At 31.1% G+C, this 23,559-nt stretch overlaps 1 protein-coding gene across 3 annotated transcripts in view; it reads right to left on the bottom strand.

The window, feature by feature from the left end:
* Window positions 1-237: 237 nt before the first annotated feature.
* LTV1 (LTV1 ribosome biogenesis factor) overlaps window positions 238-23,559 on the bottom strand; it is a 58,973-nt gene continuing 35,651 nt past the window's right edge. For all 3 annotated transcript variants that reach the window (XM_085821782.1, XM_085821781.1, XM_085821783.1), the window contains exons 5-11: window positions 19,224-19,341; window positions 12,541-12,733; window positions 11,412-11,527; window positions 7,478-7,614; window positions 5,058-5,113; window positions 4,448-4,648; window positions 238-417 (exon numbers count right to left, since the gene is read on the bottom strand). In XM_085821782.1, the coding sequence (XP_085677908.1) occupies window positions 310-417; window positions 4,448-4,648; window positions 5,058-5,113; window positions 7,478-7,614; window positions 11,412-11,527; window positions 12,541-12,733; window positions 19,224-19,341 (929 nt within the window). In that variant the 3' untranslated portion in view covers window positions 238-309. The remainder of the gene's footprint in view (window positions 418-4,447; window positions 4,649-5,057; window positions 5,114-7,477; window positions 7,615-11,411; window positions 11,528-12,540; window positions 12,734-19,223; window positions 19,342-23,559) is intronic.

Here is a 23,559-nt window from a genome sequence, read left to right as displayed (position 1 = left end):
TGCAATTATATTTTGAACAAGTAATCTTTTGGAATCTTGCTAAAAATTTTTTTATTGTAGTCCATGTAGAAACCATAAAATTAAATATAAAAAAGTATGATCGATTCAGAAGGTTTGTATTAAATAAAGTAAATCACTTTCTTGGCTTTAATGTTGCTTGATATCCATATGATAGCCACTTACTTTAACTACTAAAACTTTCATTCAAAGTCAGACAAATCAATTATACTTTTCAGATTTTCAACTTCAAAATAATGTATTTATTAAAATCCAAATATTATATACAGATGTAATTTCTATTTGAGATTATTACAACAACTTAACTACTTTTTCTTGATTTTTTGCCTGTTGAGATTTTTCCATTCTCATAGCATATTGGTGAGCAAGCTTGCACTCTTTCTTCAAAATTCTGTTTTGCTACATATGAAAAGTAAATTAATTTTAAAAAAATGTACAATAAAATCTAAAAATTGCACAAAAATTACTCTAAAAATTTAAGATAGGATATAAAAATGCTAATTAATTTCTAATTAAGGAAAAAGGCCTTCCTCAGATAATCCCACATGTTTACTTTAGTCACACACTCTTGAATAAAAACCACTTCAAATAAGGATCTTGCCTCTTTTATTAAATAGCATTTGTTTAGGTCACAATTTGTAAAACAATTTTTTTTTTAACATTCAATTTGGCATTATTTTACAGTCTTACAGATATTATCAAAAGATAAGACTGTATATATGTAATAAAAACAAAATTTTCATGGTGTAGAAGTGTGATCCATAATGAATAAGAAATTGGAGGTGAAGGCCGATTAAATCTTCATTTTTTATTTCAGCAAACATGTTGAGGCCACAATCAAGTTGGCACATTAATTGTGCCTATTCCAAAAAATTTACATTTTATATAAATTTGCGGTAAGAAAGAAGGAGCGGAATAGCTTGCATTCTAGCTAGGCCAAAGCGTAGAAGGCAAGTGCGTTATGTTCAGGGTGAAATCTTAATTCAGACAGACTTAGTTTTGGTTCCCAATGCATCTTGATTGGATAGTTAATATTGGTGTAAAATTATTATTGTCTGTTTGAGTTCCATTTACATCATCAAAATTACTTATGATACATCTTTTTCTCGAAAAGACACAGTGCAAATAGAGGTTACTATTTTTAGAATATAGAAGGGAAATTCACTTTAAGCTGCTAATTTAATCTTTTACGTAGTCTTTATTTTTCTTACATATTCCCCCTTTCAAGGAGAAAAAGGCGTAGCGACAGAGAAGCCTTTTTAAAGAAAAAGCATTAAAGCACTGGAAATGAAGAAAAGCATACATATTAGAATTTTGACCAGCAATAATTAAATAAATAACTGTAAAGTATAATTTATAAATATCAACTTTTAAAAATTTAATTTTTAAATTGACATAATAAAAGCACAAGGAAAAGACGGAGCACTGTTGATGTGTACTTGGATCCATATTGAAGAATTCTGATTGCATAGTATGCTAATATGTTGACTTGGTAATATCTAAAAAACTTTGCAGTTCTAATTTCATTTTTATTTGCAATTGATATTTGTGGCCACAGTTCACTTGGCACTCAAGTTGTACTTATGTCCAAGCAGAGGCAGAAGCTGAAGTGCATAGTTATGCAAGATGGAAGCACACAAAGAGAAATGTTTTGGTTTAACATTTCGGTTCCCAATTATTACACCATCAGCGCTGCACAGGCCATGCAAAATGAAAGATCTAGAAATGACACAATCCACAGAAGTTATTAGGATTTTTAGAACCAAGAGGGAGAATTAAAAAGTTTGCTGTTAGTTTAAATTATAATTTTGATTCACATATTTTTTATCTTACATATTTGAACTGAAATGTATCATGTACCAAAACATTTTCTTGCCGTTTATGTATTTATTTTTGGATTACCATAAATTCTGAAGCATTTTGTGTATGGCAATCTCTTAATCAATAATCATCATTCCATGCATTTTACATTTAATTTAATAATGTTAAATTTATGGAAACCCTTCTTCAATAACTAAATAACTTTGTTAGATATGTTATGTCTAAAGCAGATAATTTCATTAAAATATCATCTTACAGGTAAATGAATACCTGTAAGAATAAACACAGGTAAATGAATACCTGTTACTCTTGCAGGTAAATGAATACCTGTTAGATATGTCTAAAGCAAATAATTTCATTAAAATATCATCTTACAGGTAAATGAATACTTAACATCAGAATAAAAATATTTAAAAAAATACACACAATTCCTTAACCATTTATGGTAACTGAAAACATGCTATAATAAAGACACAAGCCTCTTGGGAATATTTTATGCAATTTTCTATACATGCATAGTTGTCTGCCTGAATGAGTAAGAACCTTGGTTCAACAAGATTGTGTCCATCAGCATTGATACACGCTTGACAGCGTTGGTTTAGCGACTGACGAACACTTTCAAAGATACCAGGAATTTCACGCACACGTGCAGCAGCTACAGATATTTGAGCAATGAGATCTTCATTGGAGTCTACTGGAGTTGCATAAATGTCATTCTTCAAATGTCCCCAGAAAAATAAAGGTGTAGATGATAATCGCTTAACACTCTCCAAACAGTGTATTGACTCACTCCTACAGTCTGTGCAACAGCTCTTGTACTTGGCTTGAATGTAGCAGCCACGATTTGCATTTCTTCAACTATTGCAGTGCGTACAGTTGTTCATAGATCAACATTGTGTCTGATAATATGGAATGAACCTGTTTCACAAAACTGACTATGTAATCTCTGAAACATTCTGTGATCCGGCATTCGTCTGTCAGGATACTACTCACGATACATTCGTAGTACAACTCTGCAGTTTTCATTTGCACGGCCGTACATGTAATGCATGTCTGCTTTTTCGGCAAACATAAAATCTCCCATCACAGATGAAAACTGAAAGAATGGCTTCTCTTCCCCAAATCAACAGACTGACCATCTACCGGCAACAGAAGCAACTACTAATTCATTCTCCTTCATCTTCTGCATTTGTTCTTTCCTGTGTTTCACTTTTGACCATACATTCCTACACAAAATGTGACTGTTAGTGTCCTGAACCAGCCCTCAAAGTTTGTACCATGAATTAGCAGTCACTCTGTATATACATACCAGAATTAATTTAACTGTATTAGTTTAAGACTACATTTTTGTCTCAAAATAAAATGCTTCATATTAAATATAATATTGCATGGCATTCCAACACATTTGGCAAGTAATAGAATTTTGACAATGTATTCTTATTTTTAATAAGATGGTAATTGGGATGCACCATTTCCATCACAATTAATACGAATCATGATACACTTTCACCTGTAGGGTATTAAGACAAATTTTTTATCATCATAGTTATTTAGCTAGCAAAGAACAGAAAAACAAATCAACATGGCCTGCCATTTCTTGCTTAACTGTAGCAAATTTTAAATTTCTATAGCAGACTAAATTTCTTTAAGCCTTATTTAATATCAAGAATGCATGAGACATTATGTCCCGGGCCTTAGGAAAAGATTAATCCTTTATATGAACTCAAAACTTGTTTATACTCATAGAATGTTGTTTAAAAATAATTCTGCAAGTTTGTTATTGACTCAAATATTGCTTCTATGAAATTTTTTATTCATGGAAGTAGAAAGTTGTTAGAGATAGAAATTTGCATTTCTCCCGTTCGCGATTGCGCTGAGCATAAAAGACGGAAGGTTCCTGCCGATGAGGAGAAATGAACATAGAAAGGGTAGTCTGTCTTCTTGATTCTGAGGGTCCTGATGTCTGACCTCCCTGCTACACCTATCTGACGATGTCTGCTGACGTGGCCAGCCACTGCGATTCTCTCAAGCGTGGTGCAGAAACGTGATGCAAGGAGCTCACAGTTCAGTGGAAACAAGAATCTACTCAAGCATTCAGGATTATCTATCTACATTGCCAAATACCCGCCTATATGAAAAGAACTGTTAAGCGGGATCAATACACATTGTACCAATCTAGTATATTTCGTACATTCATATAAGTTCATTAATGTGTCAAAGTCTGACACGTATGTTCAGCTATGTTGTTAAATCTTAAGGATAGAAGACACATTAAATTTTAGGCTTAATTTTTCAACTTGGTGCAGTTTATACTTCTGTAGCAGAGAACCTTGGTTTCACACCCACCACTATGCATAACTCTCAAGATTCTTCAAAGAACACCAAATCTTACAAAATAATACAACAAAAGTAAATAATCAAATAATACAACAAAAGTAAATGAAGCTGTATATTTAATATTTAAAGTACTATTCATTCCATTCATCATGACCAAATAAGAACAAAAATTTTATTAACTTTTTAGCCACAATAACTTTACATCATGTTTAAAAAAATTTGAATTAATTGCATATATTTATACTTTTATAAATTATACATATTATCTTACCCTTTTAAATTCTTTGAATAAACGTTTTCTTTCTCTTCTCTGTTCTGGCGTTTCACCCTGACACCTATTATTAAAGCTTGAGGCTACTGAAACTTTATCATCATCACTTGTGACTACTGAACTATCATTATGATCTTCACCATCAGTCTTCTCATCTTTATTTTTATTATTAAACTGCTTTAAGTTGTGCTTAGTCAGTACCTTTAAAGAGAGTTTAATACAAACATATGATTAACCCAAAACCCTTATATATATAAATTATCTGTATATCTGCAGTACATTTACATATAATTACATATTTAAAAAGCATACTTATAATCACCAGGTTAATACAATAAGGCATAGCTTCTATTTGACAATATATAGGTATGGATATGAAACATATCTAATGGCAGAAAAAGCTTATATGCTTTAAAAAATATATACACAATTAAAAAATTTCAAATATTTAAGATAAAAATTAAGATTATTACACTTATTAAAGGCTGCCTTTAATATGTTTCTTATTAGCTGCAGTCTTGAGTTATATATGAATATGTTAATAGACCCATTAAAAATACTCTGCATTTGTCAATATCAAATTTTAATCATAAATATAATTAGATTTTACCTTTTTAGGTTTTTCTCTTATCACAGTTGGATGATTATACTTGTTTGAATATGTACCTAAAAAAAAAAAAAAAAAAAAAAAAAAAAAAAAAAAAATTCATTTTTAATATACCATATAATTAGAAAACCCATTCAAATTGTTCACTCCATCATGATGTGTCAGAGATCAAGATATAATATGATTAACATTTCTTTTTATATATGTATTATTCTATTTACAACTATGTATAAACTCTATTTACAGTTTTTTAAATAAAACACAATTTAAAATATATATGTATATAAATTTCATACTATACAACTTGGGCATTCTATCTAAACTAAGTTACCAAACTTCAAACCCACTCTTCACTTATTACACCTTAAGCTTCGCTTCAGTGAGAGAGGCACTGATTGACTTAGAGCACAAGACTTTACTCCTTCTTCATTTGCCCCCCCCCTTCTCCACTGTTAGTAAGATAGCTGTTTGATGTTACGCCAATTGTATTTCTGGTCACTGAGCGGAGGAGCAATGCAATTGCAAATTAGATTTTTAAGCATGCACTTAGAGCTTCAGTTGGTAATTACTGAAATTCCAAAGACGTAGATGTTCCTTTAAGGTATCCTCTGATGTAGCTGGGTGAATTTTTGAGTTTTGCTGTCTTTGACAAGTCGCCATTCTTCAGTCTACGTGACGTTTTAAGAAGAAAACAAACGGAATTTAGTCAAGATTATAGATAATGTGTGATTTTTTTTTTTTTTTTTTAAAGTTCTGCTGAAAGTGTACGAGAGCAATTCAACAGAATACAGTCCATTAAATATCAATTACAGAATACACAGTAGCAGATGGATACACGACACATTCAATAACAAAAAATTTTAACACAAGTTGAATGAATTTATATTTTAATCATTCTACTACTGCACCATTCAGAAGCTATATAGTTGTATACCAGTTGCCAACTTTTTCTAACCTGCAGCACACTATTTTATATTTCCTCTTATTTTTTCCATCACACTTTTGTTGTCTTATTAACACAGCTTCAAAATTTCATGTTATACTCATTCAGAACAAATGTCATATACAATCAAAGTAGGTTATCCTTAAGTATAATATAATCTTTTGGTTTCATGCTATCAATAATTTGCAGAAATACTAAGTTATTTTGTTACAAATTTGAATAGCAAGGAAATCACAGATATTCAAAATGAAAATCAATATAAAATGTTTATTTGTATCACGTATAAAATGTAATGTAATGAGATTTACAAGTTATGTTTGTTCCAGGGAATGAATTTGGTACTTTTTGATTATTTGCACCTCCATGAAAAATCAATCTCTTTAAGTTTCTAAGTTCAAACGAAGCCATGGGAAGAAAGTTTCTTTATTTTGTGAAATTTTGAAAAACAAGAAAAAGATATGGTGATGCAAATTATTCAATATTTTTTCAATGTTCTTCATCTTTTCGTTATTAAGTTAAAACATCAGAATAGTTCAATTACAGTACATTCTATTGTTATTTTATTTAATGTTACTAATATATTGTGCACAATTAACCAATTAAATGTTATTCTGTTTACGTACATATTATATAAATACATACAATATGTACACTTTATTTAAATTCAGAGTATCTTGTTCATGGATGCAAACAAAATGTCCACACTGAAATTTCTTTTATCCTGAAATCATACACTATTTCTCAGAATAACAGTTTTAAAAAGTAAAATACTGGTACATGGGCATTAAGAAAGCACCCCCTGACACACTGCCAAAAACAAAACCCATAACTTTTGCTTCCCTGCAAGCATTACGGCAACCCTAGAAGCTATATCAGATTTTTTCTGTTAATATTTTCTCTTTCTTTATTAAAAAAAAATCATCTCTCCAAAACAATTACAGCAAATGCATAATTGCATTGTAGTATTCTTTCTTGAAAACACTTCTCACATGGGAAGTTCTCAGCACAATGTTTGTTCATTTCATGTTTAATTTTTATTGCATTTTGTATCATGCATGTACTAGATCTGACAAGAAATAAAGGAGAATATATCACAATAATTTTCTCACATGTGGTATTTCACCCAAAAATCCTAAGTTACCCAATTCTTATATTAAAAACTACATGGTCAAAGATATATGACGGAAATGCAAACAAATGCTAACAAAGTGTCAGAATAAGATATGAAAATTAAATCATGAGAAGTCACTTTCATCCTTACTTAGCATGCACAAATATTTAATTTGCTATTATTTTGATCATAGAGAGGCAGAGGCAAGCTGTCGAGAATAATAATCTGAAGCAACTACCAAGCTATCGAACATTACAGAAAACCTGTTTACGTGATTTAGCCAACATTGAAAATATCGCCCAAAGAAGCATTCAGTGAATCAGCAGTTGCTGGCTGATACCCAAATATCAAAATGTTTAAAATTCTTACTTAATATTGATTCACAGTCAAACTCTAAAGGCTTTTCTAAGAAAACTTCAACAATCTTTTCTTCTTCTTTAGTTTCTGCATACTGTAATATTTTTTCTTTTAAGCTTTCATCACAGCTACCCAACTCGATTTTCTCCCTGCAATAAATAGTTTTTCAAATACTTATTTCTTGATTAGATAAAGCAGTGAAAATTATATTTTTTTATCATCCAGTGAAATTAAAATTAGTTATTTTTAAAAGAATCATTGTAATAACTTCTATTCCTTCAAATAAACAGTATTAATACCATATAATGCTAAGCTAACTGTTCAACTGCTCGAAATCTAAAACAAACCAAACTATCACTATCTGTAGCTTTAGACACTGAAGCAATAGTAGGCCACAGGGTTATATGATTGTGAACTGTTAGGAAGAAATGCAAACTTTAATGTTAATTATCTATGTTGAATCTCATTAAAATGGTAAGATTGGAATGAAGTTGAAAAAATTAACATTTCTAGGTGGCTAATAGTAAGTAATATTAATAACTTAACATTAATATGTGGCTAACATCAATATGAATTTGCTCATATTATAAATGTAGAAGGTTCCGAGTGTCCAAGATTTGAAAACAAGTATATAACTGAAAGACTTGAAGAAATATTTTAGGATTTATCAAACCAATACATTCTGGCTGCAGCGGTTCAAGATGAGTATATATAGAACGAAACAAACAGAAGGATGGAGATAAACAGAAAGAATGAGTCACAGTTAATAATTAAAACAGGTAGACATGCTGTTAAACTACTGCAAATCATCAGATTGAATTTAGTACGTCAAAACTTTGCACAACATTCACCACACTATCACCAACATGGTTCACATAGGTTATTTTAAATTATGGCAAATGAATTAAGATGAGATCTGTCTGCTTACGAGTAGGGATGCTTTTTAAATAAGAAAGAAAACTAGCTCACAGCCATGTTTATGCACTTCAGGAAAGTCACAAAAACACTCATGAAGCCTAGCATATTTGCCAAAATTTGAATACAGGTCATACTAGCAATATTCAGAAGTCTTATCCACTCAAGCACAGAAAAATATAGCTGACCTGTTTCAGAACTAAAATTAATCTATTTGCTTATCAAGATTATTTATATTTTACACTATTTTAATTAAACGCTATTTACTCAAATACAATTTTTGTGTGTGTGGGGTGGTTACTTGCAGACAAATCCACCTCATACTGGATATTGATGAACTAAAGGTTCAAATCATTCACACCCACTTATACTACTAATATAGTTTGACCACCTCATCCATGACCATAAGCGCAGACATGCCATTTGGACCGAATTATTCTCAAAATAAGGTGAAAGGATGAGAACTTTCTTTCGCTTGATCATACGAGGGTTGGAACTTTAATAGTGGCAACTATTTATTTACAAGGAATACAAAAGTGATTCATGTCACCATGTTTTACAGTCCATCAATATAGTCGCCAGCATTGTGTACAACCCGTTTTCAATGATGTGGAAGTCGCAGAATACCTGTAGCAGCGCCTGTTTTGTTGATAGTTTGAATAGACCGGTCTACTGCCGCAAGAATCTCAGGAACAATCTCAGGAGTGCCACGAAGTGGTTTCTTCATCTTAGGAATTAAGTCATAGTCACAAGGGCTTAGATCTGGGGAGTATGGTAGATGGTAAAGCACTTCCCAGCCCCATCACTTGAACAAATCAGTCACAGCTTGCGCTGCATGCGGCCGAGCATTGTCATGCAAAATGAGAGGTGCGTTCTGCAGAAAGTGTCGCCATTTTTTTCTCAAAGCTGGTCGGAGATTGTGCTGCAAAAATGAGCAGTAATACTGCGCAGTGACAGTCTGCTGTGGGGGAACAGTATGCGTTAGGATGACACCATCACAGTCGTACACGAGAATCATCATAACTTTCACATTGCTGGGGTTCTGACAAAATTTCGAACGTCGTGGTGACCCGTGATGACGCCATTCGTTTGATTGGCGTTTCAGTTCTGGCTGGTACGATCGGGCCCAAGTCTCATCCAGAGTAATGATACGGCGTAAAAAAGCATCTCCTTCGCGCTCATAGCGCTCCAGGTGGGTTCAGGCAGCATCGTATCGTAGCCATTTCTGCATTCCCGTCAATTGATGTGCAGCACAGTCGTATGCGCTAATCCTGTTTGTCCGGCCAGCTGACGAATCGTTTGGCGGCGATCACTGTCCATTTGTGCGGCAACAGTTTGCACGTCTGCATCGCTGACACTCGGACGACCTGGCCGCAGCATGTCTGCCACGTTTTGGCGTCCTTCATTGAATGCTTTCACCCATCTTGATACGGTTCTGTAAGGCAATGCAGATTCCCCGCAAGCCTCTTGAAGCCCTTGATGACACTGTCGTGCTGTACGACCTCTGGCACATTCAATTTTTATCGAACATCGTTGCTCTTGTTTTGGAAACATCCTGACAACACTTACTTTAGACCGCGAGCTAATACAAGGATCCGTTCTTCGCGTCACTCCGCATGCGCGTGACGTAGGTAGGACAAGTCTTTTTGCTGAGAGATAAGGTAGGTATGTAGTTAACGTGTGGTATACGCGATATTCTTTGGTTTAGTTGCGTAGCATTTTTTCAGCTGTGTTGCCATTATTAAAGTTCCAACCCTCGTACAATTTCTCTCTTTCAGGAGAAGAGGAGATGTTCATGTGACCTTTCATATCACAGCAAATTATAACGCCCCTTTTGGACAAGTCTATGTGTTTTGACAGAATGCCAAGGTCGCATTTTAGACAGTCAAACTATGATAACATATAAATATGTGTACAGGAAGAATTTGATCATGATTGAATTCTTGTCAGTTCACGTGAAAATTCATAATGAGCATCCCTTATGTAATTATTCTTCTCACAAATTTTCCTCGAAGTGGCATTATTTACAATTGCCTGGCTGTAATAGTTGTTTTGTTAATTTAGAAGTCAAACAACAAAAAGCTGAGCTGTAGCTGAGGATGATGGTTCAGTAAAACCACTGAAATTAGTCCTGTGAAAATCTGCAAATATTACGCCGATTTTTGTTGTTTGATTTCTAAATTAATACTTGTTCGGCGTGTTATTTTACCTTAGTTATTTTGTTATTAATATTAAAAGTTAATTAAACATTTATAGACAAGAAACATTTGGACCGAATTATTCTCAAAATAAGGTGAAAGGATGAGAACTTTCTTTCGCTTGATCATACAATTTCTCTCTTTTAGGAGAAGAGGAGATGTTCACGTGACCTTTCATATCACAGCAAGTTATAACGCCCCTTTTGGACAAGTCTATGTGTTTTGGCAGAATGCCAAGGTTGTGTTTTAGACAGTCGAACTATGATAACATATAAATATGTGTACAGGAAGAATTTGATCATGATCAAATTCTTGTCAGTTCACGTGAAAATTCATAATGAGCATCCCTTATGTAATTATTCTTCTCACAAATTTTCCTCGAAGTGGCATTATTTACAATTGCCTGGCTGAAATAGTTGTTTTGTTAATTTAGAAGTCAAACAACAAAAAGCTGAGCTGTAGCTGAGGATGATGGTTCAGTAAAACCACTGAAATTAGTCCTGTGAAAATCTGCAAATATTACGCCGATTTTTGTTGTTTGATTTCTAAATTAATACTTGTTCGGTGTGTTATTTTACCTTAGTTATTTTGTTATTAATATTAAAAGTTAATTAAACATTTATAGACAAGAAACATTTATACATCATAACCTATCTATTTAGAAAAAATATTATATCTATTTGACTGTATTTAAATCACATATGATATGAAATCATCCCAATAAAAGTTTTACTTCCTTCTGTTACTTATACCTCTGAATAAATCCAATATACAATTTAAGAATTTATTACATTAACTTAAATTGCTGAAAATTATGACGTAAGGAAACTCACTCTTCTTTTCTAGAACCTAATAGAGACTGCACTCTTTCACTCTCTGCAGATAAATGGCCACATATTTCTTCATCATCCAAAGCACCAATTTGATCATCATCATATTCCTCAAAAACCTATACAATTCAGATTATGACAAAATAAATAATAATAATTTTTAAAAGTATTATATAAATGAAGTAAAACATAAATCTCAAATAAATATAAAAATATAAGAGATAATTATCTCTCTCTATATAAAATTAATATCAAATAAATTAATATTAATATCAAATAAATATAAAAATAAAGAAACACAATAAAAATATAAGAGATCATATTTCAACATCGGCATTTATTTGAATGAGTAAATATCAAACAATCAAATTACAAATGGTATATTAAAGAGTTAATTCAGGTAACTGCTCCTTGTAATAAAGAAAAACAATTTTTCAAAAACTATTTTTTTACTATATCTAAAATTCCAAAGCTGTAGAAATATCTCCTTTTGAATTTTAATTAAGAAATGCTTATATATTCTACAATAGCTTGATCTCACATCATACAGTTTAAATATTACTTCAAGCCTACAGATTAGGATGTTATTTGTTATTCGTTTCCAGACATTTTTAGAAATGGTTTGTCTATAGGTTGCTTCTGTATATTAGTCCTAATTCAGCTGTTCCAATATACATTTCAAATTTTCTGTCTTGGATCTGATGTATTATTTGGTTGCATGTTAGAAAGATGTTACTCCAATAATGATATCCAACAGCTTCAGAAAAGCTGAATTCAAAGAATTATTTACGTGAAACTTTTCATTTCAATGGATGTTTGATGAATTTATTGACGTTGCCATGCCATAATCAATGCAAACTACTGCACTAAGGACTGACATATGCTAACGAATGAACAAAACGAAGACAGCATAGTAATGCCTATCCACATTTTGAGATTAACGAACAATATTCATGAACTTCTAGTAAAAGCATCTGAATCATTTTTTGTCACCACAAAACAATTCATTTCATCATTCATTAAACATTTATTCAAAAAATTCTTAGTAAGAATTTTTAAAAATGAAAATTTACTACTATACTTTTACAACTTTTAACATCATAGGTTAGCAGCATAAAAAAATGTTACTTACTTTCTCAAACCTTTCGTTAAAAGTTTTAATACATTTGGGACCATCTGACCTTGCTGAAGTTAATGAAAATCCAGGAAACATTTCAATTATGTCAGCATCAGAGAACTGAGAGCATGCATCAGAATAATTACTCTCATCTTCAGAGTCTTCCTTAACTTTTTCAACATCTAACTTGTACAGAGGGCGTTTTGACCTAGACAATTCAAAACAAAATCTTATATATATACATATATGTAAAATACAATATCTAGCTTTCAAATAATAAATTAATAGCCCTTTAATTTCAGTTTCATTCTAAAAATAACAGCAATAAATTCGTCTCCCTGAAATTCTGTACAATTCTGATGTGCACTACTTGCCAATGAAATATGAACTTAAAATCCTGTAATTAAAGTGTCATGTGATCTGAAATGGAATTTGCTATAAAAAGGGCAATTGCATCACAATTCTCTCTCTTCCATCTTTTCTCTTGCTTTGTGTCACTGCTTTGCATTGCCTCTAGCCTTGTAGATTTTACATTTTTAAATTTAGTCCATTTTTTAAGAAATGTGAGGTATAGAAAATTGAGAAGTGTATAGCACACCCATAGTGATAACATGCATTATCGCAAAATAAAATTACGAGTGGAATTTACCGTTGTATATGTTCTTCGAGTGTCATCTTGCTAACTACGCAGCAAAGTCTTCAAGTTATGATGAAGTCCTCTCCAACGTCAATCCCTTACAACTCTCTTACAATAATAATGCATTTTAGACTTATGGCACTATTTCTAAGACAGAGAGAGGAAGTCCCCAAATTAAATAAAAATTAAAAGAGTTTATAGGCAATTAAATTTAGAAGTTTGCTTTCATATTTTTTACCTTCTATATATGATGATAATGATTTATTTTGTTGCAGATAATTTGATATTAAACATGTGCTTAACTAAAGAAGGCACAAATTATTTTCAGTCGCAAGTGGATTGCAGTTTTGAAGATCACTGAAATATCAATTACTTAGTAGATGACAGTAACTTTTGAAGAATTACAAAATCACTTGATAATTAAAACTTATCTATTATTTGTTTATTACTCTATGACATAGCACGGCAGAACAGACAATCTGCACCCCACAACTTTGATTATGATGCATTACATTTTTAATAATGAATAGAAGCAGCCAAGCAAGAGATGTCCTTTAGCTAACAAGCATAGCCAGCAAAAGAGTGTGCATATAATATCATGGTTGGAGAATTTATAATTTCAGAGTGCTTTGTTTTAATCCTGCAAATTGATTGGGCAAGAGTTTTCGTACTGCAGTTACTGCAGGGAAAGTGATGCAAAGCGAAGGGAGATATGCTTAAATGTCCATCACATTTTTATACCTTACATATTTCCCCCTTAGAAAGGAAAAGTAGTACAGAGTAGAAAAAGGCTTGGTTACAAAAAAAAGCCTTTTGAGAAAAAAGCATTACAATATTTGAAACAGAAAGGAAATTTTGTAAAACATTTATAATATTTACATTTGCATTGAAAAAGCAGATAGCTAAAGGAGAGTGGCTAGAGGGAAAGTGATGCAAAGCAAAGGGGGGATGTGCTTAGATTGAAATTAGTAATTTAAAGGTCTATAGTTAATCTGTTCCAATTAAGTTTTAATTTGTTAATAAATTGCTGTCACATTTATGTATACATTGGCTGTGTGTCTATGGACTAATTAACATCTCGAGAACAAGCAAAAACCCAATAAATTATGGCATAACTGCATGTCTATCAGATTACACATCTATGAATTTTACTGAAATTATGTGTTAGACTGTATCAACGAAAGACACATGAACCCAGTAGGTATTTGGTTGATTTAATTACAATGGGAAAAAAAATAAATCTTTTTATGTATGCTTTCAAGTAGAGGAACAAAGGAGATTAAAAATTCAACAGTTTATAGTGTATTTAAGCCAAAAATAATTCAGGTTTGCCTTCACTAGCTAATTCATATACTGTTTGCTTAGACGTAACTTTACTTATTATATTCAGAGACTTTCTACCCATCCTGAGATTTATTTTCACTGTGTATATATTAACTTGTTTTTTAAAAACATTTTGCCTTCTTATTTTTTTTAATAATCTGGAAATCATTCTCATCATGTTACCCAAAAAATTCATAAATCAGCATAAAAGCAATAAATGCTATTTAGCGCAGAATTCACAAATGAGAGATTAAAAATTTATAATATAAAAATAAAGCATTATTTTTGTAACAAGGTAGCTATAAAATGGAAAGAAATGAAAAATTTATTTCCTTCAAGCAAAATAAAACTGAAGGAAAAATAAAATATTTCCTGTCAATTAAAAATAAAAATGAAGAAAACCCTTTATACTTACAGCTGCAAATTCTGAAATGTGAAAAATAAAGATGATTTTGCACTGCACAGGAATGCAATTTAAAATTGACAAATTGTTTTATTTGGCTTAATTATTTTATGATTCGTCATTTGGATAACTGAACTAATTATAACAAGATTCTATGATAAAATATATTAATTTAATTAATTTGGAACAATTAATATTTAATAAACTTACATTCATTAATATATTAATTTAATTAGTAAAATTAATTAACTAAATTTATTATTCCAAATTAAAATTTTACGTTGATTTTGTAATGTTCATAAAATTTGATATTGGTTGTTTTACATTATTCAAAGGTATTACTTAACAAAATACTTCTAAATACAATAAAAATAATTAGCAATGTGTATAAAAATGTGTGGATATACTTCATAAAATACCATTTAAACTCTCGATCAGCTAAGAATTTCACTAAGAACTTTCAAATTTCCAAAAACTGCCATGAAAAAGAAGTATTGAGACTTTTCCGTTTTGCTGGCACAAATCTCGCTAAGCAGACTTTATTGGCGAAAACACACAGTATACCCATAAAAAATGTTGACAAATGTTAGTTCTAAGAATTTTTTATTTTCAAGGTATAAACATTTTAATGATGTTTAAAATTTTGTAAAAAGCCAACAAATAAAGACAATAAACTCGTAAAAAGACAATTTAAGAATTTACTATGCTTTCATGGTACAATATCCTGATTCGCCGATTCACATCATGTGACCCCAAGTGATCTCATCTCCCATAAACTACGCTACAAAAATCTAATTCTCCCAGTAATTATGTACATTAATTTCAAGTTAAATCTTAATTTGGAATACAAGTTTAAATCCAAGAATTATTTCAATTCATACGAATAGCTTACTCGGAAATTAAATAAAACCGTGGTGCTTTACTTCGCTAGTGCATTCTCATCAGATTTGACGAATTTAACCCTTGAATTTGCCTTTCCTATCTTTTCGCCATCGGGTGAGCTGTGTGATTGCATCCCAATTGTCTTAATTACCGCCCACGAACGTCCTTAGGGCATAAAATTGAATTATCTGGTAAAAATTCTATGTAATTGTATGCCAGTATCAAAAGAAACAATCAGTCTGATAAGAAATGGCTGCAGCTTGTTTTAAAAATGAGGAGTAAAAGGTTACCAGCGAGGATATTCCGTTTGGCATCGGTTGTACCATTATTCGCGACTTTATCAGCTGCGCTGGCAAAACGGAAAATTACCAAAGTATTTTCTTGCTTTTAATTGGTACTTTAAACCTGGATTTATGCACTTTTAATGTATTACTTTAATTTCTTGGACAATTTTCAAGATATATGTGTATATATACATTCTTAAAGATGTCACAAAAACATTCTAGATATACAGTCTGACCAGTCAGAATGTTAAAGAATTTACAGTAAATATTATGGATGACCATGTCCTTTAGAATTTCACAATAATGATCAGCGATCGTTGCCACCACTGAATGACAGGACAATAATAACTTTAAAAAAATCTTGAAAAAAGTATTGGAATTGAACTAATTTAATATAACTAGAAATATATAATAGGTACTTTCAAATAATTTTAATTACAAAAATGCAAATGTTCATTTATGAATTCATTCATATCATTTCAATTTTCAATATCTATAAATTATTGACCGATGCTGTACTCCTAATCTTCAAATGGCATACCTCACTGGAAAAGAATTTGTCAAATTAGAAGGAAAAAAAAAAACTTCAGTTTAGCAGATATTTTCAGAGAATTTTTATTTCAGGAGAAGGGAAAAAATTCTGCAAAAATATTTCTGACTTCTGAAGTAAAGGAACCCATATTTGATTGCTCTCAAATCAATAGTTTTTGAAAATTTATATCAAACTAAGGTTTTTTTTTTCCTCCGATTTTAAATGATTGACATGAAAATCAAGCTATTTTGCAACTTAATCTGTTACTTGGCAGCATTTCCATCACTGCGCATTAAAAAAAAAATTTTTTTTAAACTTATCTAGCTAATTTATTTCAGTTTAAAATTTTTATTCTATAACATTTTGATCACATTAATTAAACTGCTGATCATAATAAGTGATGTGTTTTCCATGTTTTCATAAATTAACAGACAAGACTTTGGGGATTCGGTAAAAATATCCAAACAATAATATTAACCATGATTAAGTGCAATTTAATATAAAGTTAAATACAAATATTTACCTTTTATTTAAGACTTCATATAACGTTCTTCGAATCATCATAATGGAGTAAAACAGACCAGACAATAAAAATTAATAAAAAATCTCACTAAAAAAAGGAATTTGCACAATTTTAAGCTTGAAAAAGAGATGACAATACGTTTGCTTTGTATTTGTTAGCATCAAATTTTTTTCATAACACTTCCTTTTCCTTCAATACTATAACTATTTTTTTAAAACTACACTTGGAATAGATTATTTAAATTCAAATGAATTAAAAACTCGGAGATCTGCAAATTTATTTTGAGTCCATGAAATTAAAAGAATTTACTGAAAGAATTCGCAAGTCTGTTATATGTATTAGCATTTTCAGTGAATAAAAATTATGTTGAATTTATTAAAATGCTCACAAAAAATTAAAATTTAGTAACTGCCTAATATCTCAAAATTTTCACACACACAAGGGGGGAAATCACTAAATAGAAGTACCATAACAAAAATTCACTTATTGAGAAATGTAAAATATATCACAGAATTTCAGAGATAAGTATGATAATTACTATCCCACAGAGAGATTGCTTGCATTTAACCCTCTGGCTGATCATCCCGTGATTTCCATGTTCAACTCAAATGTAGCAAATTTGCTCATCCCGTGATTTCTGCGGGCATATGTTTTTCTTCCTTTATTGAGAAGCACATCCCGTTTTTTCCCCCTTTAACCATTGAAATAAATTATATACAGTATTAGGTGTTTAATTTACGTTTTGGGCAACAGATATCGTTAGTTGTCCACTAAATTGCGGCATTTGAAGGCACGTGGTATTAACGCTCAAACTTCACTTTTTGCCGCTTTTTTCTTACAGAAATGGCTGCTAGAAAACACTCAGCAATTATCTTCATTATTTAATTATTGATTAGATTGATTATTAATTAGATTTATTGAAACCTGTGCAAAGACTGTGAAGTTTGAACTCTATCACACTAAACTGTATTTTTAAGGTATTTTTCCCTCAGTGCTGTATATTTTCTTAAATTTTATACATTTTACTTTTTTATATTATGCAATAAATAGAAATTAACTGTAATTCGACCGAAATTTATTTAAAAACATCTGAAATTGGTTTTTCTGGCAACTTAGTTTCTCATGATAAAAATATATATAAAAAACATTTTTTAGAAAGAAAAGTGCATTTTCTCTATATATATATATAAAGTAAAGTAGAAAGAAAAAACGATAAAAGACCTACGTGGTCAAAAAATTTGCACATTGTGCTGCAAAATTAAAAGAAAAATACTAGTACGAACGCTAAAAAGCCGCTGAAATACTGTGGTTCTGTGAAAACTTTAACATAGGCAAATTAAGTTGCAATGAAATGTGTTAAAAGAGAAAAATATAACATTTGATTATTTACAAGCAAAAATCAATATTAATAGTAAGCAATATGCTAAACTAATTAAGGTATACTTAAAACATAGTAAAAGTATTCAAGTTAAGTTAGCTTTCAAGAAACTATTTAATCTAGGATATTACAATAATTTTCTTCATATTTTTACATCTTAAATACAAACTGAACTTTCTAGACTAGCAATGCAAAGGCTAACATATATGTGAATAGTGGTGAAGAAAAAATTTATTGGTGTATTATATAAAAAATTTCAACAGTTAATATAAAAAACCTAACATGATATGAACATAGAATATAATATGGAACAACATATATGAAAGGCAAAGAATTTTTATTTCATTAGACGAGGCATTTTTAACACAAAAAGTCAAATATGGCTGGAATACAAGAGACAGGCATCAGTTTTTAAAAATATTCATATTATGTTGCAGTTAATGATTTAATCTGTTATTTCCATATAAAAATTAAGCATCCATAGCTGACTATTCAAAATAAAAAGTTTAAATACTCTTATTCTTGTGAATTACATTATACATATTTTTGAGAATGCATATAATGTTGCTGCAATATTTTAGTGAAATGATGTAATCAAAATATCTATAACAAAAACTTTTTAAGTGATAAAGTTCAATATCTTAAACCACTAACACTATGACAAAAGTAACTGCATATTTTATTGATTTGCTCAAAAAATTATTTCTGATTTTGTAATTTAATAAATCTCACAAACCTGTTGTGACTCTCAAATACACTCTCATTCTTCATGTCAGCAGGGAAAAAACTTATGTTTTCTTCATCCAAATCTGAATCATCATCAAATGTTTCCATTATTTTTTCTAAATCATGGTCTTGGGAGAAATATTTTACTGTTAATATCATCACCACCATCATTAAAATACATAAATATTTTCAATTAATTACAATATATAAAATTCACGGTAGAAAAAACTGAGAAAGCAGACCTTTAAAAAAAAAAGTTAGAAGAAAAAATACTGAATTTATAAGCTGATATTCTTTAAAACATGTCTATTCATTTAACTTATATTACAGCACATAAATTAATTTATTATTGCTTTATAAATAATAACTGTTTTTATATCATTGTTTCATTTTAAAAAAAGTTGAGTAATGAATGATACTACTGAAATAATGCATTAAAATAAATGGAGGATATCACCTTAAAAAATTAAGACATTATTCATTAACTACTGTTTATAAAGAAATTTACATTCAAGAAAACAAATATTTCTTGTTTTTCAAATTGCAAAAAAATTATTTAAAACTATGTAATAATAAGAATGTGATATATTTAGTAAACACACTCTGTTGCAAAAAATATAAACACACAGAAAGAATAAAGTCACAACTATGAAACTCAGCAGTAATATAGTGTTTGAATAGATAAATAAATTATCAAAAACTGGGACAAAAAAAAAGCATTTTATTTATGAGCAGCAATACAAAGAATACAAAAATCAGTAGGTGGTAAAGTCACCCCTGACAGCTTTACAATCTGATACTCGATTGGTCATAGAGTCTATTAAGTTGCCGATTGATTCCCTCTGCAGTTGATCGTGGCCCAAATGTAGCAACTAATCAGCGAGTTGGGATACATTTGTCACGGCTGAATTTTCCTGCCCAACATGTCCCTAACATGTTTGATACATGGCAGGTCTGGCAGGTCAGTCGAGGACATTAATACATCAAAGACACTGTTGGGAAAGTCATGCTGTATGTGGCCAAGCATTGTTCTGCTGGAAAACAGAATCTAAAAGACCTGCTAGCATAGGCCTTAAAAATGGCTGCAAAATTTTCTCAATTTTCCCGTGAGCAGTCAAAGTACATCGCAGCACAACTAATGGTGAATGGCTGACCCAGCTAATCGCTCACCAGACTGTCACACCTTGTGCTCTGGTTGTGTGCAGCTCAGTAACAAATGGTACATTGGACTGCTCACTTCTCTATCTCTAGACACATTAGCAGCAGTCATCAGCAGAGAGAAAATCATGATTCATCGCTGAAATTACATTTCTCAAATGGACAATGTCCAGCTTGAGCAGGAGTGGCACCATGCAAGATAACACTGCTAATGGTGAGTGTCAATGGCAAAAATCTTAATGGAAACAAGATCTGAGACCAACATCATCTGGTCTTCTGCAAACCATAGCCAGTGGGGAAATGGTGTTGAACTGAAATTGGGTGATCATCTCGCATATTACTAGACAGGGTACATCCCGAGACACTACAGTGGCTGATTATGCCTTCGTTATACCACTGGTTCCAACGATAGACAACAACCATATTGCTTCAATCAAAATGCCAGATGATTTGCCTGTTCGACTAAACAGCCACTAAGCCCTATGATGTGACCTCTCTCAAAGTCTGGAAACTGTTCAGAATACCATCCAGTGCATCTTAAAGGCATCTTTTGTTACAATATCGTGTACCTAAGCTGTCAACATGGTTGCAAATACATGTCACTCACCATACCTGCCTGTTTACAGTCTACCAACTATGCACTTCAGAGGCATGTTGTATTGCTCCACAAAGCTGATTGGTGCAACAAGCTTAATCATTTACACAGCATGGTAAACCACATTTGCATGCCCTGTTTTGTAGTTATGGCTCAATTTTTTCTAGGTGCACATATTTTTTTAAAATAAACTGTGTGTGAAAAAATTTCATGAAAACTCCCAGAAATAATTGATTGATATGATTGATAAATAAGATTTTTCAAAAACTACTAATTTACTATGCAAAATAAAAGTATTAATTTACTATGCAAAATAAAAGTATTAATTTACTATGCAAATAAATTCTGATCAGATGTTTATTGAGAGCTATTGAAAATTTAATTTCCTGCCCTTTGAGCTATGTTATTATTGTTTTTAATTATGTCACTTTATACAGGGTTGCCACTTAAAGAGAAGAATGAAATTCCCTGACTTTTCCAGGTGTGTTTTGAGAAAATTCCAATCTATCTGCATAGTGCACATTGGCTGTACCGAGAGGTAAATTAATTATGGTACCACTTTGAAAACACAAAAATTTATCAATTTCATATGACTTATTATATATATAATCCTGAAAGCATTACTATTATAGCTATAATAGGAGTTGTTTACTCCACTGAAGATTGAGATTAGAATCTGCCCAATCTGTATTAAAAAATTAGTTTTTTTTTTTTTTTCAGACATTTTGCAGCTAAACTAAGAAAGAAATATATTTAATGATATTTAAAAATAAATTCAGGTATTTCATATTTATTTAGCAGCATACATAAACAAAAATATGTGCATTAAATTTTGTGATAGTATGTCATCATACTGCTAGATTTAGTTTCAGAATTATGCCAGAAAAATTTGCCTGAAATTTGAAAGAATTATTAACTAATAATAAATAAATTTAGAGGAAAGAAGAACAATAAATGATACAAATAACATTAAAATGAAGTTAATTACTTAAAAATTGAATTACAATAATCAATGCTATTTTGGCGAATATTAAACGTTAGCCTAGGTGACTGGTGACTATTTTTTTTATTTTACTGCAAAATGAAAAATAAGGCATTTATTAAAATGAAAAAAAAAAAAAAAAAAAGAAGTTTAAAAGATTTTGCGGTAAAATTTTAGTCTTCGCTACAGCCTTTGTACAATTTTGAAAACTCACCAAAATGACTGGTTTACTACCCAACACCTTCTTAAACAGAAAATAAGAGACAGAAAGAGGTAACTGTAGTTACTGCTCATCATAATGTCGCCATAACCCATGTGTACCGTACATGGAGGTTAGAATTAAAAAAATATGTATTGTTAAGATAAAAAACTTCTCTGCAACAGGAATGACTCCGTCCCAACATATAGGAAACAGCTGCACATGCACGAAATATCTATCGCCAAAGCTTGCGAAGTTCGAAGGTCAAGTTTATCAAGAGTACATAAAACGAATATCATTTTAAATTTCCTTAAACTTTAAAGGAAAATATTTTTTTGTGCGAGTAAATTAATTAGTAGATTAGCTATTTTTAGCATAAAAAGTACGAAAATCCAAGTATAAATTATCACGTCAAAAAATGTTTCTTCTTAACACATGCTCCACAATTTCCTGTACACATTGCAGAGGGGGAAATTCTCGCCGTCAGGTTCCGTAGCCACCCTTGGCGAGTTTTCCCCCTCCACTTTCTAGCAGCACTATAGCAAACTGATTTACATTACATCTATAGAACCTTTTTTTCTTTACATAGACATTCTTATATTAGAACAGAGTACATGGGAGGCTATTCTAGCCTACGATTAAACCAATTTTGTTGTATACGAGAATGGGAAGGTATTTTCTTTAGTTCAACATAACCTGCACATGCGAGTCTTAGGATTCTCGAGGTTACTGGAAACCAAACTTGCCGGAAACTTGCTTTGCCTTTCTAAAAGACAATCTGATTGGAGCTGCGAAAACTGGCTCTATCCCAGTTGCCTGAATGATGCTTATCCGATACATAATACGCCAACAAAGTGATCGCTTCCAACATTGGCACAAAACTCGCTTTTTGGGGGATCGCCGTATGACATTACCTGACTTTTCCAGATTTTGACTAAAATATTTAAATTCCCCGACTTTTTTGGTCAATTTTCAAATTCCCTGACTTTTTTCAGTTTTCCAGGCAGTGTGGCAACCCTGTTTATAACTAGCATTTTTTGCTTTAATGTACAGTAATACTTTTACGGATTCAATACACTGAAAATTTTTGTTATGATTTTGGACATCAGTTATGTTAAAATTCATAGTTATATTTCTGGTAAAAGTTTTAAATTATATATTTTACTTTCAACGTGTTAACAATATTCAAATTCATACAGACTTCATCTAAAAAATTATTGTTACTCGACCATGTAGATTTTAATTTAATAGTCTGTGAACATCCTCAATGATGGATGTTTTTTACATATAAAAACATCATTAAAGTTTAAAACTCTGAGAAAACCAAATACTCCCAGGAAAAAAAGTCATTTAAGTGTTAACCAACACTTTAAATCTGGCTGTTAGTATCCACATATATCTCCAGCCATATG

The sequence above is a fragment of the Stegodyphus dumicola genome, chromosome 8 (assembly GCF_044657685.1).
Source record: "Stegodyphus dumicola isolate Sdum_Otavi_A_Nest chromosome 8, ASM4465768v1".
Classification (NCBI taxonomy): Eukaryota; Metazoa; Arthropoda; class Arachnida; order Araneae; family Eresidae; genus Stegodyphus; species Stegodyphus dumicola.
The sequence above is the reverse complement of the archived record's forward strand: the minus strand, read 5'-3'. Positions and strand labels throughout refer to the sequence as shown.